Source organism: Vicia villosa, linkage group LG2, assembly GCF_029867415.1.
Source record: "Vicia villosa cultivar HV-30 ecotype Madison, WI linkage group LG2, Vvil1.0, whole genome shotgun sequence".
Lineage (NCBI taxonomy): Eukaryota > Viridiplantae > Streptophyta > Magnoliopsida > Fabales > Fabaceae > Vicia > Vicia villosa.
In genome coordinates this window covers 135390546-135407885 of record NC_081181.1, presented here as the reverse complement: position 1 = coordinate 135407885, position 17340 = coordinate 135390546, and the positions used below count along the sequence as shown (strand labels likewise).

At 32.7% G+C, this 17340-nt stretch overlaps 1 protein-coding gene across 1 annotated transcript; it reads left to right on the top strand.

The window, feature by feature from the left end:
• The first annotated feature begins 3481 nt into the window (after positions 1 to 3481).
• Positions 3482 to 4593, top strand: LOC131652196 (uncharacterized). Its single transcript, XM_058921992.1, has 2 exons — positions 3482 to 4074; positions 4208 to 4593. Exons 1-2 carry the CDS (start codon positions 3621 to 3623, stop codon positions 4288 to 4290), a joined length of 537 nt encoding a protein of 178 aa, XP_058777975.1. The 5' UTR covers positions 3482 to 3620; the 3' UTR covers positions 4291 to 4593.
• Positions 4594 to 17340: the final 12747 nt, after the last annotated feature.

Here is a 17340-nt window from a genome sequence, read left to right as displayed (position 1 = left end):
AGTCGCATAACCATGAACCCGACGAAGGCACTTGCTCTTGCTCTAACAATGGTGTTCGGCCATTCTTGCATTAAAGCTTCGAAACAAAAGCCTATATCCCTTCTAATACATGCCAGGAACTCAACAAACAAGTTATATTCAATTGATAGGAGATAGAATGCGAGATTTTTAAATATTGAAAAACGTGAATATGCTAAGTATGAACATTAGTTTTCACGGGTTCTTAAGCATGGTGAATGGTCCAATCTTATTCTATGACGCTTCTGGAGATGAATGGAACAAAGATTTGGCTTTGACCAAGGCTATAACACCAAGTCTCGAATTGCACCTTCCTTTGAATTTTTGCACTCTTTGAAACACTAGTTCTTTGCTCCAATCTTCTCGTCCTCCCCTAATGCTGAATGAATTTGGAATATATAGAGCATCATATTAGGGTTAGTACTTTGGGAAATAATCAATCAATTAGTAACACGAAAATTGAAAAAGATTTTGTATAAAATCTTTCTAATTTTGAACACCATGCTATTTCATTATTTTCCATTTAATCTTGACCATTGGATTGAATTTGGATTGATTAAATATTTGGAACATGAATCATAAAAAATTTATTTCATTTAAATGTGATTTTATTTTGATTTAATTTAAATTTAAATGAATAAAATCAAATATAAATAAAATAAAATCATGAAATAAAATTATATGACTAATGGGCCTCTCTTGAGCTCCTTGTCACGTCCATAATCCATAAACATAAGCCCATTACTCAAAATCTTCAAATTCATCAGTTAGGGTTTTATGGTTTTCTTGAAATTTAGCCAACTTCTACCAATAATAACTCTCTCAATTTTTATTGTATGGAAGTGTTCTAAGACTTTTTTGAAAGCCCAAGATGTCCTCTACAAGCCACTTTGGAACATATTTTGCATTTGGAGGTTTTATCTTGATGATATTGGTCCTGACAAAAGAACAACTTTTTGTGAGCTTCTAGAAGGACTTGCAATGTTTTGGCCCATATATCTCAAATGATGCATTTCTTGGTCTTGAGCCCAATACCAAAGTTGTAGAGAATTGAATTTCTTTTAGAATGAGCTTTAGTTGGGGAATTTCTGATAAACCATGTGAGAGTTATGGCTGGTCAAAGTTTAGTTGACTTTCTTCTTAAAAACCCTAATTTAGAACCTTTGACTTTTAATGATCTTTGAGCTTTTCTTGATGAATCATGATCAACCCTTGATCAAATCATGAGTGTGACCTCATATTCTTGATGTTGACCAAAAATCAGGAGTTTTGACTGTATGTTGACTGTAGTTGACTCATTTGAGCTTCTGTCTAGGCAATCTTGTGAATCAGAGCTTGAAACTTGGTGTGAGGACTCTTTGAGGCATATGAGAGGCCATGAAGTCCACTTGAGGCCTTGTAAGTCCAAATTCCTTGAGAGAAATCAGAACCCTAGAGGGAGGCTTGTTGCTTAGGAAATAGAGTAGACAGGCTTGCTTCTCAGTGCATGAGCCAAATTATTTTGAAATATGGTGGGAAAATTTTGGGGTATGACACTCGTGGACATTAATCAAAGATCGAGGTATGTTATAATGTAATTGGTATTACATTACACTGATAATTATTAAACAACTGACGTTAAACAAGCGCTTGTTGGGAGGCAACCCAACCATATTTTATAATCTTTTTTCTTAAGTAGTCTTTAGTTTAGTTTTTTCTTTTAAAAACACATTGATAAAAGAAAAATGTTAACGCAAACAAAAGGTGGGCTCCCTAAACGCAAAATGGCCATGCCACTTCTCGCCTAGCGGGTTTAGAAGAAAGCCCAAAAAACAAAACACTATCTCTTGACTAGCGCAGATAAGCTCACCTAGCGAGAGACCCGTTATAGAAGTTTGGGAACCATAATCGACTTAATATCAACCAATCTAATCATTTTATCTCCCTTTATCCAACTCTCCCATACAGGAACAATCGTATCACACAATAGAGAAAATAATCCAAGAAAAAAAGCATCACATTTTTTCATTTTAATTCATATCAAAGATTTCTCAAGTATGTCATTTTATTCTATTGTGCTTTAACTCTTCTACAACATGAACCTTGCTAAAAAAACAATGTATTCTCTCTAATTTAAAAATAAATTTGGGTAACTTTATTGCTTCATTATGTTGACACAAGATAGAGTAAGATTACTGGCATGAACACTTGAATTTGATACTCTAGGATGGACAATAAGGGTATGTGTGTATGTTAGAAACCTTTATAAAGGTACTCCCTCCGTCTCATAATAAGTGTCTTATTTGCACTTTTTCTATGTCTCAAAATAAATATCCTTTTAGAATACCAATACAACATTTATTATTTTTTTTCACTACTATACCCCTATATATTACTCCCTCCGTTTTTTATTATAAGTCGTTTTAGACTTTTCACACAGACTAAGAAAAATAATAGTTGTTGTATGAAAATGAGAAATTATGAAGGTTTTTACAAAATTATCCTTCATTAATGACATGTGCAAGATAAATTTATATAATTTAAAGGAGAAAGAATAATAAATATTTAAGGATATAATAGGAAAAATAACATTAATTATTCATTGGAATTGTTATATTAAAATACAATTTTTTTTTAAAAACGACTTATAATAAAAAACGGAGGGAGTAATTTTCACGTTTTTCAACAACTCCACTATCTATAATAAGTAAGGATATTTTAGTAAATGCCATTAATTTTATCATTAAAATCAACACATCTAATTTTTTTTTTTAGAACCGCGCAAAACACAAATAAGACACTTATTTTGAGACGTACTAATAACAAGAAATATTTATCTTAAATTTTGAATTATACATGTATAAAAAAACTTGACCAGGTAAAAATTGTTTTTTCATCGCAATTTCTTACATATCTTAAACTAATCTAAAATATCATCAATTAGTCTATCTAACTAACTTCACGTGTAATAACCGTAAATTACAAGTATAATTTCCCCGAAGATTTCGTACGTATTAAATAAACTACAGATAATACTAATCTCCTCCAAGGTCAAATTGATTGATTAGCTCACTAATCACAAATAACGGGATTCACCGGTTGGCCTAATTAGTAAACAAATTAATACCATAATTAAGTTAACAATTAAATACATTAATTCTACGCCAAGTAAAGAACCAAACAAAATCAAAAAGATATTTATTTATTTATTTACCAAATATAAAAGGTGAACACTCCGGTACCCTTGAATTTAGTTGGGTACCGGTACCTTCCTCCAATTAAATGAAGATATTCAATGTCACATCATTTCTTAATATTATTCTATTTTTTAAAAAATTAAAATTTTAAATTAATTAACACTCAGGGTACCGGTACCCAACTAAAACTCAAGGGTACCAAAGAATTTGCCAATATAAAATATAAGAAAGAGAAAAAAACAGGTCACCATGAAGTGGACCAATAAAAAAGAGGTAAGGGTTTCCAATTGATCCACCACCTTTAAAGCTTGCGCTCTTCTTTCCCATTCAAAAAACCGCCGAAATAAAAAAAAAACAAAAAAAACCTAATAAGCCATAGCGTCCTCTAACCCACCGTGCGAGGTCCCTCGACCTCCGCAGGGTATTATGTCTGACACTCACGCGCCGTCGTCTCCTCCTCCTTCGTTCCTCTTCCACCGTCCTCCTTTGTTCAGACAGGAATTTTCTTCTCCTCTCCTGAAGCAGAAATCCTGGTCGCCGGATCTTTATCGCGACGAGGCCTGGCTTCGGAGGAAAGGAAACTGGAAGAATCGGAGAAGTAAGAGCGTGACGGATGAAGATGTTGATGAACTCAAAGCGTGCATTGAGTTAGGATTCGGATTTGAATCTTCTCCCGAAGTTGAAACCGATCGGAGACTTGTAGATACTTTACCCGCTCTTGAACTTTATCACGCCGTTAATAGAAGTTACAACGATTCTCGTAACCCTAAACCTGTCACCGCCACCGTCACCGAAACTACTCCTTCTTCCTCCGCTGCTTCCGATCGCGACGGCACTCCATCTCCTCACGGCAGTCCTCACAACGCCATCTTCGGCAACGGTAATTATTAAATTCTATCATTTCAAATTATCAATTAATTACTTTTATTACCAATCAAGATCTGTGCTATTGAATTATTCTGATCTATTTTCTTATTGTTTTTTTTTTTTTGGTGTTGTGTTATGAATTGAAGATGATGATCCACAATTGGTGAAGACAAGGTTGAGACAGTGGGCGCAGGTTGTTGCTTGTGCGGTTCGTCAAAGTTCAAGCTGAATAATGATGATTGATGATTGACAATGATGATGTTGATGATGATGAATGTGTGATTATTGAAGATTTTAACCAGAGAAAAACTAAACCATGGTTATTAACTTAACCATATTGTGATATAAATGACAAAATTTCAGTACCAAACCGAACCGGCCACGAGGCTTAGGTTAACAAACCCAGATTGGTTGGTTCGGAACCAAAAGTAGTTGGTGTTATTATTGATATTATTTTCCTGTCGGTAGCTTTGTTTTTTAGTTTTGTACTGTTCTTGTCCAAAATATAACTGTGGTAGATTTTTAATTTTTATATTTTATAGTACTGCTATAATATACTCCCTCCGTCTCATAATAAGTGTCCCATTTGCATTTTTTCCTTGTCTCAAATTAATTGTCCATTTACAATTCCAATGCATCAATCATTATTATTTTTCCACTATTATACCCCTATTTAGTAACTTTCACGTTATTCAACTATTATTAATAGGGGTATTCTAGTAAATGACATTAACTTTTTTACTAAAACCAACACATCCAATCATTTTCTTAAAAACCGCGCATTGCTCAAATAGGACATTTATTATGAGACGGAGGGAGTAACATAAGATGCTTGAAGTAAGTACGATAGTTTGGTTTTGTGTCAGTAACAAAAAGATGTTACTCCGTGTTTGAAAATGCGCTGTTGTTCTTTTTGGGTATTCATTATTATTCCTCTTTTTGGTTTTGGGCTTGTGTTTTGTATTCTAAACGCGAGGCTGGGAGATGAGAAAAGAGGAATCTATAGTATTGTAACTTTGTTAGCTGGACTGTTTCTGATTCTTACGTGAAAGGCACTGAAGCGTGAAATTTCAACTTGGAAAAGAACCTTTGAATGATTGATTTGGAACATTGTGGAGCTGCTTGCTGCTGGGATTGTGTGGTGTCTGATGACTTGTACTTTCTAGCCTGTCATGACTCATGTTTTATCAATTTTCCAGCGACCGGTTGCTTAGGTAAGTAGGAAATGAATAGAACTTGCGTTGACTTTGATATAGAGGACATTGTCAAGTAAATTGAGTCACTGACAGCATTATAATGTTATTTATAGAGGTTAATTGATTAATTAAACACTAATTCACTACAAGAAATATGTTGTCCAGCGACATATATTAGCGACGTGTATTCCACGTCAGTAGTTGCGACGTGTTTCCCACGTCTCAACATACTTTTATAATTAAAAAATCATTCCAACGTTATAATCAGACGTGTCAGAGTTTTTTTAAAAAAAAAATAGTTGCGACGTGTTAGTCATGTCACTACTAAAAAGTAAAAAATAAAAAAAATACAAACTTTAACGTTGCAGTTGGAGGGAGATTTGAATTTTTTGAATTTTAGTAGTGACGTTACCTCCATGTCGCTACATAATAACTGGGAAAATAACTCTGCCACTTTTACAGATGTGGCAGAGGGTGTAATTATTATTTTGACCGTTTCAGGCTAGCGACGTGCAACCCACGTGGCAAAGTTGAGACGTGATGTTAACGTCGCTAATGTGTTAATTAATACACGCTTTTCTCTTCTTCCTCTTTACCATTTCATACGCATTTTATTTGTTCTTCTTCTCTGCATCTTCTCTGCAACTCTCCAAACCCAAATTTTACACTACTAGAAAAACAGCTTTTAGCTGCCCAGATTTAGTGTCGGCCACCGACACCGACACTAACTTTCAAAAGTAGTGTCGGCCAAACGGACACTAAGCTCAAGCTACAACCCATCCAATTAATGACTTTAAATATTATTTTTTTTATTATACATTAGCTACGGCTTTACCGACACTATATTATTCTAAATTATTAAAAAAATTTATTTGACTATTTTGACACGGTCTAGCCGTTGCTAAATATGTATTAGTTTAACTTTTTAATAATTTTTTTATTTTTTAAACGCTAGTGTCGGTTTGGCCGACACTAAATCTTAAATATTTAATTTACTAAATAGTTTTTCCATTTTCCCTCTGTTTTTTTTCTTGGCGCTATTATATTTTATTTACATATTTAGTTTCCCTCTTCTTTTTCAGTTTTAGTGTCGGCTGGCCGCCACTAATATTTATTTATTTAGTTTCCCTCTTCTTTTTAATTTGGCGCTCAATTTTCGTAGTGTTGGCTAACCGACACTATGCATTAATATTTTTTTTCATTAATAGTCTCAGCTTGGCCGAAGCTAAGCAACATTTTTTAAAATAGTTTTAGTTCGATGATTATTAAATGAAATAGAAATTTTAATTAATTTATTTGTTTATTTATTTATTTATTTATTTATTTAGTCAATAATTAAGTTTAATTGAGGAAATAATTTAATAAGAAATAAACTATTAAAATAAATAATTTAATTTCTTATTTTACTAAGTGAATACGTATTAATTATTATTTCTTAATTAGTTTATTTCTTAATTATTATTTACTTAATGAAATAATTGATTAATAATTTATTTGCTTGGTTATTAATTTATTTAGTATTTCGTTTATTTATTTATTGATTAATAATTATCTTATATGATTAAATAAATAATACTCCTATTTCATATTATTGCTTTAAATCAATTGAATAATTATCAATTAAAGCTATTTATTATCAATTGAACTAATTTTTCTTAAATCAATTTGTAATGTGGCTTCTGCTATTTCTCAAAAAAGAAAAAGAAATAAGAAACATTTCCTTTATTATCTGAGCCCTCAAACGTAAAAACCCTACAAACGAAAAACACTCAGCAAAACCCTTCGAGCGAAACCCTTCATCATCGAGTCCAGCAAATATGAAATCGAGATAGGAACGGTGAAGCCCTTAAATTCCATCGTTAGCACCAGCAAGTTCACTTTCTTTGTCATCCATCGTTAGCACCAGCAAGTTCACTTTCTTTGTCATCCATCGTTTTCTTCATCATCAGTAAGACCCATTTCTTCATCGATTTCTATATTTCTGTATGGATTAATAGTTTATAGTTTATCTTTTATGTTCTGGGTACAATCTGTAAACCATTTTCAAACTATTTTGGTACCCATCTTCCATTAAGGAATATATATAATGGATTTCTGGTCAAAATGTTTTCATAACATTTTCTATTGTTTTTAAACTGATTATCAAACTATGGAATTATTTAAGAATGACTTCTTAAAAAAACAATTTTTGATATATTTTGTTCTAACTGTTTCCAATATGTGTGCTTCTAAAATCTGATATAAAGTGTGTGAAAAGAATGACTTGATATCTGTAAGAAAGCGTGCTTCTGATATAAGTTGTTTCCAACATGTTCTAACTTGATATCTGATACAAAGTGTGCTTTTAAAGGTAAGAATGACTTCTGATGTAAACTGTTTTCAATATGTGTGCTTGCAATGATAGATCTTTTCTTTTTGAAGGGTATAGTGAAAGATAATAACGTTTTGTAATTGTTATTTCTCCGGGCTAATTATAACATTTGAGTTCTGCAGTATCGCTTCTGCATCGTCGACATCGACACAACCAGGTATTCTAAAGTTTTGATAGCATTTGTGTGGTTCATTATTTTTTATAGCTATATATAAATTACTTGGATCATGTTTTGCGATATCACCGACATCGCGCACCTCTACTGTTATTTTATGAAAACATATGTGAAGTGAATAAATAGTTCCTAATTCACTCTCAGTTACTTATGAGAGTAATTGCTAATCAGTTTAGTCAACATTGGCAACTGCATAGTACAAAACCTATTTTAGTAACATAAAGTTAGTACAAAACCTGTTTTCTTGAACGTAGTTAATAAGAAAACAACTTTTGTACAGCTGAAAGAAAAAGAAAATTGTACTATTAAAAAAATGCTAGAGGATTTATGTCCCTGCTAAATTTGCTTATTTTGCAACGGTGCCATTGCAACAGAACATAGAACATTTACTCTACGTCAACTTAATACAAAGTATTGATTTTAAGTATTGTACAAAGTATGTTAGAATCTAAATCTATTAGCCATGGAATAACCCCTAAAACACTATATTATCAAGCCACCTTCTAGCCTGAAGTGTCACACATGTAAAGAAAACAACTCTCTTTGAAGTGCAAAAACTTGGAAAATGTGTGGTAGTTAAAATTATTTTAAAATATGTGGTAGTTAAAGTGCATACTGTATTTTTTAAATGTGTGGTAGTTAAAGAATATGTGTGGTACTCTTTTTGCATGAATACATTTTTTTCTTCTAATATGGTAGTTAAAGAGCACACTGTATTTTTGCTATGTTTGGTAACACAAATAAAATAGCTTATAGAATACATATAGAATAAGCACTTAAATAGTATATTAAAATTTTAATGAATTAAGGCTCAAAATTAAAGAGAAATTACATGGCTGTGAATTAAAGATGAATATTACATTATAGTAATGAAGGCCGATAGGGTAAGTTATTATTCATGGAGTAGATACATACATGATTTATGCTTGATTTGATCTCTGTTTTAGTTTGTTTCAATATCATTTTATGTTTGGTCATTTTATTTAGTCATTCATTTTAAATAAAGATGGCTTTTGGAAATAGAATAAGTTATGTTTTAATGTTTAATGGCTAACAACTTAATTGTTTGCCATATAGAAAATGGATCGTACTTGGATGTACAATAGAGCACATTCCGATAGACACGGATTGAAAGAAGAGTTTGTTCGTGGGGTTAGAAAATTTGTAAAAAGGAGATGCTGTCGAGACGTTAGATGGAGGGACAATTAAAAACTGGAGATGCTGTCGAGACGTTAGATGGAGGGACGATTAATGAGATATGGACAGATTGTGCTGGGGGTCGTAGTCGTGGCCGGGTCTATGGAGCATCTGATTTAGCTATCAATTTGAAGAAAGGATCCACAGGCTTTGTCAAACCAGCTAAAAATTCTCGTGGATCTATGTTTGGGACATCCTTGGAATCAGAGAGAGCAGCTAGAATTAGAGCTGAACAAATGGCTGAGGCTACAGCAGCTTGACTCCAAGAAGCAACTGAAGCTATTCGAGTGTCAAATGAGGCTGCTCGGAGGGCAGAAGAACAGGCTAAAATGGCTACTGAATTTGCTAAGAAGATGGAGTCTGAGTTTGATAAGAAGATGGAACGTGAAATGAATGCATTTAAGGCATTTATCATGAAAACGTTTGGTACTACACATGTTGAATCCACTAGTGCCGTCATTCCACCGTCAAATCCTCACTATGATAAAGATTTGGATGACCAGATTTTAGACGAACATTGATCATGCAGTGTTTAGTAGAAGTAGTTTTTGGGGCTGTTTTTTGTTGTAGTTTGGTTATATATTTTTTGGGGCTACAAATTAGAACTCGGATGTATTTTTATGGGATATGATCTTTAATGTATTACGAGTGTTTGGGGCTGTTTTTTGTTGTAGCTATGACTACAGTATTTTGTAGTTTCTATCTACTTTGTAATATTTGGATAATTGTTACTTCAAATATGCTTATGATGTCAAAGAATTATGTCTTTTTGCATCTGAATTTTTATGTGCTATTTCTCTTTGAATTTCATTTGCTTATTATCTATATTTTGTTGATGTCCACTCATATTTACTATCACTTTGCTCTTAGCATGTCAATGGCAGAAACAACAAAAAGGTAAAATACAATTTTCCTTATCCTTTCTTCTTTAAGATACCTTATGAATATGCAACTAATCAATTGATCTTGTCAATCTTATTTATAGGTATTCAATTGTTACATGAGCAAACAAAGGAAAATTGTTTGGTTTTTTCCTTCAAAGGAAAATCCTCACAGATGGAGTCTACAATGGCCGCATTATTGAATAGGAAGAGCATCTCCTGGTTTATTAACATGTAAGGTTTATTATCCTCCACATCTTGTTTGATTCAAGTTTTCTATATTTTTTTGCAACAATATTGATATGGGTATGTGTCTATTTGATGATTTTCTATTTACAAACTTTAATGTTTCAGAACTTACTGGAACGAAGTTGCTAGAGCTCAACTCATTCTCTGGCCTGCAGAGATAAGGTTTTGTGACCCTACACTTGAAACAAACCAGAACAAGTCTCCTCCTAGGTTAGCTGGGTGATCTCTCCCATCTTCTTGTTACAACAATCCTTTGATATCCTTCCTCTGTAAATCATTTTCTCAAAGCCTTGATATCTGGGATTCTTAATGGTACTACATATTGTCTAAACTTGTTTAAAATTTAAATGCAGTTTGAGATATTGGTTTAGAGCAAAGGGAAAGTTGTTGGATGACCAGGCCTTGCATAGGTACTACATTTGTTTTATATTTTGTTAGATATTCTGATTTCAAACAATTTAATGAAATTAGTGAAATTGGCAAATGCATGAGCTGGGAGGTCTTTTATTGTTGTACTAAGAAATAACTTTTGCTTTAAGAAAGAACTTGATTGGAGAGTTTGTGAAAATAGAGACTCCGCAAAATTTAATTTTATTTTACTATTGTACATATGCATCTAAGTTGGTCCTATGTCGAGAGCCAAATCCCAAATGCTTAAGTTGTGAGTTAATAGGTCAATGCACATGACTGGTTTTATATCTAACTAACTCCCTGAACAAGAACCCTTTTGAGTTTTGAGCTTTCGTTTTACCAATGAACAATATCATTTTACATTGCTGAAATTCAACTTTCACATTAAAAATGGGGCAGGAGAGGATTATACTAAGTTATAACCACTTAGACAAGTGATTCTATTATACATTCAGACCAACTAGCCAAAAAGTTTGAACAATTGGCTTATCAATCGCCTTATATCAAATAATTTGTATATTGTTTGTATTGCAGGTGTGTGGCTGCATTTACACCTGATATAATATTTCTTCAAGTAAGTATGAATCCCCAAGTAACTTTAAGTTATATAGTCCACACGTAAGTATTATAGTCCTTTTGGTTTTACAAAAAGATCAGCCGCTAACTTTAAGTTATAAATTATTTACAGGAATGCTTGATCACATTATTGTAGAAACTGGCAATGTCAAGATGCTTTTGAATCAGATTACTCTTGTTTCACTACTCGATCAAATCCTAACTTTTGCAGTCACCTAAACAATTAGAGAACACCATTATTTCATCTATGTTGGGATTAAATCCTAAAACAGATGGTGAAAGATCGATTGTTGTCATTGCACCGTAAGCTCTTATTCTTTTTTCCCCTTGATATATATATTTATGTTTAGGAGCTGAGTTAAATTACAATGGTAGAGTTGTTAGTGTTTTCCATTGGCTCTCCAAATATGTGTTCTTCAGCTGGTATAGAAATTAAGTGTTGTGTCTTTTGTCATTACTTTAGTTAAGACAACTGGTATAGGTTAATTAGTTAAACACAACTTAAATTCTAAGAAAAAAATATCCTTATGTGTTTTTTCTAGGAATATATTCTCCGACAATGGTGCTTCAACACCAGACAAAGCTTCATTGCAATAAATGCAGGTATGCCTTCTAAATGATTGTGTGTGACGTCTCTAATGTAAGCTTTTGTAAAGTTGACTCGGTGAATCTCAACTGTCATAATATTTCAAGGAATATATTGTCTCTAATGTAAGCTTTTGGAAATGCGACATTTCCTCAAAAGTCTATCTAAATCGAGATGTTGAATCGAGGGACAAATTCAAGTCATACAATTTATTAACCATTAAGCATTCATCACTTATTCAACTGACAGTTAATCCCAATGCTTATTATTTTCCTTAATTATATATAGTATAACAACATTGATACTGAAATTCAAGCTTTTATGTAGGCATTGGCCATGTATGCTCAAAGGGAAGTAAGTTGCATAACTTTAAGAGGTAAATAATAGTTGTTTATGCATATACATTATTATGCAGATCTTATGGATAGTTCTTTAAGAGGTATCATAGATTCACTGGGTCATATATATCACAGGGTAATATAGTTTGTGTTGAATTTGCTCTCACATTTGGCCTTTTATATGGATAACCAAAACTAGGCGTATTATTGACTTTTGAAAAGTTGACTTTAGCCTCGGTCAGGCCGAAGCTAAGCGTTTTATTGACCTTTATAAATTTGACTTTTGTGTCAGCCAAGCCGACACTACAGGTTTTTGAAAAGTTCACATTAGTCTCGGCGGAGCCGAAGCTACGGGTTTTGTTGACTTAAATAAAATTTGACTTTAGCCTCGGAAAAACCGACACTACCGATTTTATGGACTTTTGTAAATTTGACTTTAGTCTCGGTCATACCGACACTAAGAGCTCTGTTGACTTTTGAAAAATTGACTTTAGCCTCCGACTAGCCGACACTAATGTTTTGGTGCACTTTACTTCTTTAGCGTGGGCTAAAGATTAGTCTCGATATAGACTCGGTTTAACCGACACTAACTTAGGCACGGCCTTATAGGCCGACACTAACATGTTAACTTCGAACCGTTTAGCCTGCCCCGACACCGAAGCTAATCCGACACTAAACAGCTTGTAGTGTCGGTTTTTATCCCTTTAGTGTCGATATATGGCCGACACTAAATACTGTTTTTCTAGTAGTGTTATCCTCTCCCAAAATCCCCAAACTTTCAATCTCATTCAATTGCACTACAAGGTATTCAAAGTATTTTATAATTTTGTGTTCATACTGTGTTTTATGCTGTCAATATATTGTCTAATTTTTTTTTCATTTAATTTGAAGGAAGAAGAAGGTAAAGGAAGAAGAAGGTGAAGGAAGAAGAAGGAGGAGTAGATTGAAGAAGAGGTGAGTTTTTAAACATTTTTTTAGGTTTTTTTTTTTAATTAAGTTATTTTTTAATTAGGTTATTATAAAACGAAATTATAGATTAAATATTATGTTATTGTTTAAATTTAATTAGGATATTAATTTAGGGTGTAATATATTTTCCAATGTTGTTTAAATATTAATAGAAAAATGTTTAGATTTATTATGTTAGAAAAATGTTTAGAAAAATATATAGAAAAATGTTTAGAATATATATTAAAAGTAAAATATATGTTATATATAAAATGATATATGGAAAAATGTTTAGAATAATATATAGAAAAATGTTTAGAATATATATTAAAAGTAAAATATATGTTATAGAAAAATGTTTAGAATAATATATATAAAATGTTTAACTATTATATTAAAAATACATTTTTTTAAAAATTAAAATATATATTAAAGGTAGAATATATGTTATATGGTATAGTTAAAATAAAATAAAATATAATATGATTATATGGTATATTTCTAAAATTGAAATATACATGTTATGGTTATTAAATTGAAAATACATTTTTTTAAATTAAAATATATATTAAAAGTATAATATATATTATATATGTATATTTAAAATAAAAAATATAAGTAATCACATGCATCATAAATAATGTTTAGATTTATTTTTAAAATCTGTTTTTTATTTTATAAATAAAATATATGTATTTTATGATATTAATCTTAAAAACTGAATATTACTAAAAAAGAATATATGTTAAATAGAAAAAGAATATATGTTATGTTATTGTTATTATATTAAAAATAAATTTTTTTTAAATTAAAATATATATTAAAAGTAGAATATATTTTATATGGTATATTTAAAATAAAATAAAATATAATATGATTATATGGTATATTTCTAAAATTGAAATATATGTTATTGTTATTAAATTGAAAATATATTTTTTAAATTAAAATATATATTAAAAGTATAATATATATTATATATGTATATTTAAAATAAAAAAATATAACATGTGTAGTTAAAAATATAACATGTGTAGTTAAACATATTTAATAGTAATATTTTCAATATAACATGTGTAGTTTAAAATATAACATGTGCAGTTAAAAATATAATATGTGTAGTTAAAAATATTTAATAGTAGTATTTTTAATATAACATGTGTAGTTAAAAATATTAGTAGTATTTTTATTAAATAATATTTTCAATATGTGTAGTTTTAATATTCTCAAAATGACAATGACTGTATAAATGTGCAGTATGGAATATTATCGGTATTATCGTAGTTGGATGTACGATAGAACATTTCCAGGAAGAATGGGACTTAAACCCAATTTTATAGTAGGAGTTGAAGGGTTTATCAGTTGGGCGTTTGCTCAGGAATTATGTCGAAGCGAAGGAGGAGTTAGGTGTCCCTGTCTTAAATGTGAATGTAGACCAATAATTAGTGACCCACAGGAAATAACAGCTCATTTGCATAGAAGAGGTTTCATTGTAAATTATTGGGTTTGGACGTTTAACGGTGAAGAACTGCCTAGTAACGTACCAGAGACTAGCAACTCTCATGCTTCAAGTAGTCGGCCGCCTGTGGAATATGAGGAAAATTTTAATCTGATAGGTGACATGGTTGAGGATGCTTTTGGTGTGAACGTGACCTATGATGAGCCTGAAGATTTTGGTGGGGAAGAGTTGCCGAATGAGGAAGCGCAGAAATTTTATCAGTTGTTGAATGAGATGAATACGCCGTTGTTTGATGGATCGTCTGAGTCAAAGTTATCAATTTGTGTGAGATTGTTGGCCGCCAAGGCAAATTGGAATGTTCCTGATCAGTGTTTGGAATTCTTCGTAAAGATGATGTTGGACTCAACTGCAATGAAAGACAACTTGCCTACAACATTTTATGAAGCAAAGAAGTTGGTGTCGAAGTTGGGCTTAAGAGTAAGAAAGATTGACTGTTGCATTAATGGCTGTATGTTGTTCTACGACAATGAGTTTGGTACTCAAGATGGGTTGTTGGAGGAATGTAAGTTTTGTAAGAGTCCAAGATATAAAGTTTCCAGTAGAGTCGTTAACACTAATCAAGACCGTGTAGCAGTAAAGTCCATGTTTTATCTTCCGATAATACCAAGGTTAAAAAGAATGTTTGCTTCGATGCACAGTGCAAGTCAAATGACATGGCATCACACAAATAACACAAGTCTAGGCACTATGAGGCATCCATCTGATGGCGAGGCATGGAAGCATTTTGATCGAATGCATCCTGATTTTGCCGCAGAACCTAGAAATGTCAGGCTTGGATTATGCTCTGATGGATTTACTCCATATGTCCAAGGGTCGGGAACCGCATATTCTTGTTGGCCAGTTATTGTAACCCCTTACAACCTCCCTCCTGAGATGTGCATGACAAAACCATACATGTTTTTGACGTGCGTCATTCCAGGACCTTCGAGTCCAAAAGCAGGAATTGATGTGTATTTACAACCTTTAATTGATGATTTGAAGAGATTGTGGATTGGAGAATGGACATATGATATATCACGTAAAGAAAACTTTATAATGCGAGCTTCATTGATGTGGACCATCAACGACTTTCCAGCATATGGCATGTTGTCTGGTTGGGGTACGCATGGCAAAATGGGTTGTCCGCATTGCATGGGAAACAACAAAGGGTTCACGTTGGATAAAGGTGGGAAAAGCTCGTGGTTTGACTGTCACCGAAGATTCCTACCACGAAATCACTCCTATAGAAGAAACCTGACAAACTTTAAAAAAGATGTACGAGTGAAAGATTCGCCTCCGCCTCGATTGTCACCATGGGCTATATGGGAACAAGTTAGTGAGCTACCAAAATTTACAGATACTGGCAAAGAATGCCGAATTGAAGGATATGGAGTCACGCACAATTGGACAAAAAGAAGTATATTTTGGGACCTCCCGTATTGGAAGGATAACTTGTTGCGCCATAATCTAGATGTTATGCATATTGAGAAGAATTTTTTTGATAATGTATTTAACACAGTGATGGATGTGAAAGGCAAAACAAAAGATAATGAAAAGGCCAGACAAGACATGGAAAAATGGTGTAACAGAAGAGAGTTGGAGTTGAAGCCTCTACCGAATGGAAAGTTATTAAAACCCAAGGCTTGTTTCACTTTGACTTCCCAAGAAGCTAAAGCTGTTTGTCGATGGCTAAAAGATTTGAGAATGCCCGATGGGTATTCATCAAATTTATCAAGGTGTGCTGACCCTAACACTGGGAAGTTGCATGGAATGAAAAGTCACGATTGTCACATTTTCATGGAACAATTGTTACCAATTGCATTTGGCTCTCTACCCAAACATGTTCTTGATCCACTGACTGAAATTAGTCAGTTTTTTAGAGATATTTGTGCGTCATCTTTAAAAGTGGAAGACATCATGAAGTTGGACCAAAACATTGCAATCATTCTTTGTAAGTTGGAACAAGTATTTCCGCCTGGTTTCTTCGACTCAATGGAACATTTACCTGTGCATCTTGCATATGAAGCCTTTCTTGGTGGACCAGTTCAATATAGGTGGATGTATCCGTTTGAAAGGTTCATGGGTGATTCAAAGCGATCAGTGAAGAATAAAGCAAGAGTTGAAGGTTCTATATGTGCACATTACCTGCATCGAGAAACATCACATTTTTGCAGTCATTATTTCAATCACTTGATGTTAACTCCTAGAACCATACGGAATCCGGTAAATGTCAACCAGAGGAGTCAATTCACCTTATCAGTATTCGGTCTTCCAGGTCGACCTTCTGGAAAGAAGAGTGTGCATTGGTTGACCCAGAAAGAAATGCAATCCGCACATGTCCATGTCTTGATCAACTGCGTCGAAGTTAAACAATACCTTGAGTAAGTTTACCCAATAGTTTTTTTACCTTTGTTGACAATGTCTGTATACCAAACTTATTTAACTTATGGTGTATATTTTGTAGGGAATTTAACAATGCCTATTTTCATAGTACCGGTGTACAGTCAACATCCGGCGTCATTCATGCTCAATTTCCCTTATGGTTCAAGCAAAGATTGTCTACCGTGTTTCCACCAACTCCAGAAATACTCCATTTGAGAAACTTGGCAGAAGGCCCTATCCAAAGTGCAAATGAATGGCACACATACTTCGTGAACGGATATAAGTTTCACACTGAGACATGGACCGAAGGGAAAAAAACCATAAACAGTGGTGTATTTGTAAAAGGAGTTACAAATGGTGGTGAAGATGACTTTTATGGAGTTATTAAACATATCTACGAGTTGGTATACCATTACATGGATTCAGACAATAAAGTTGTCTTGTTTTATTGTGAATGGTATGATCCAAGTA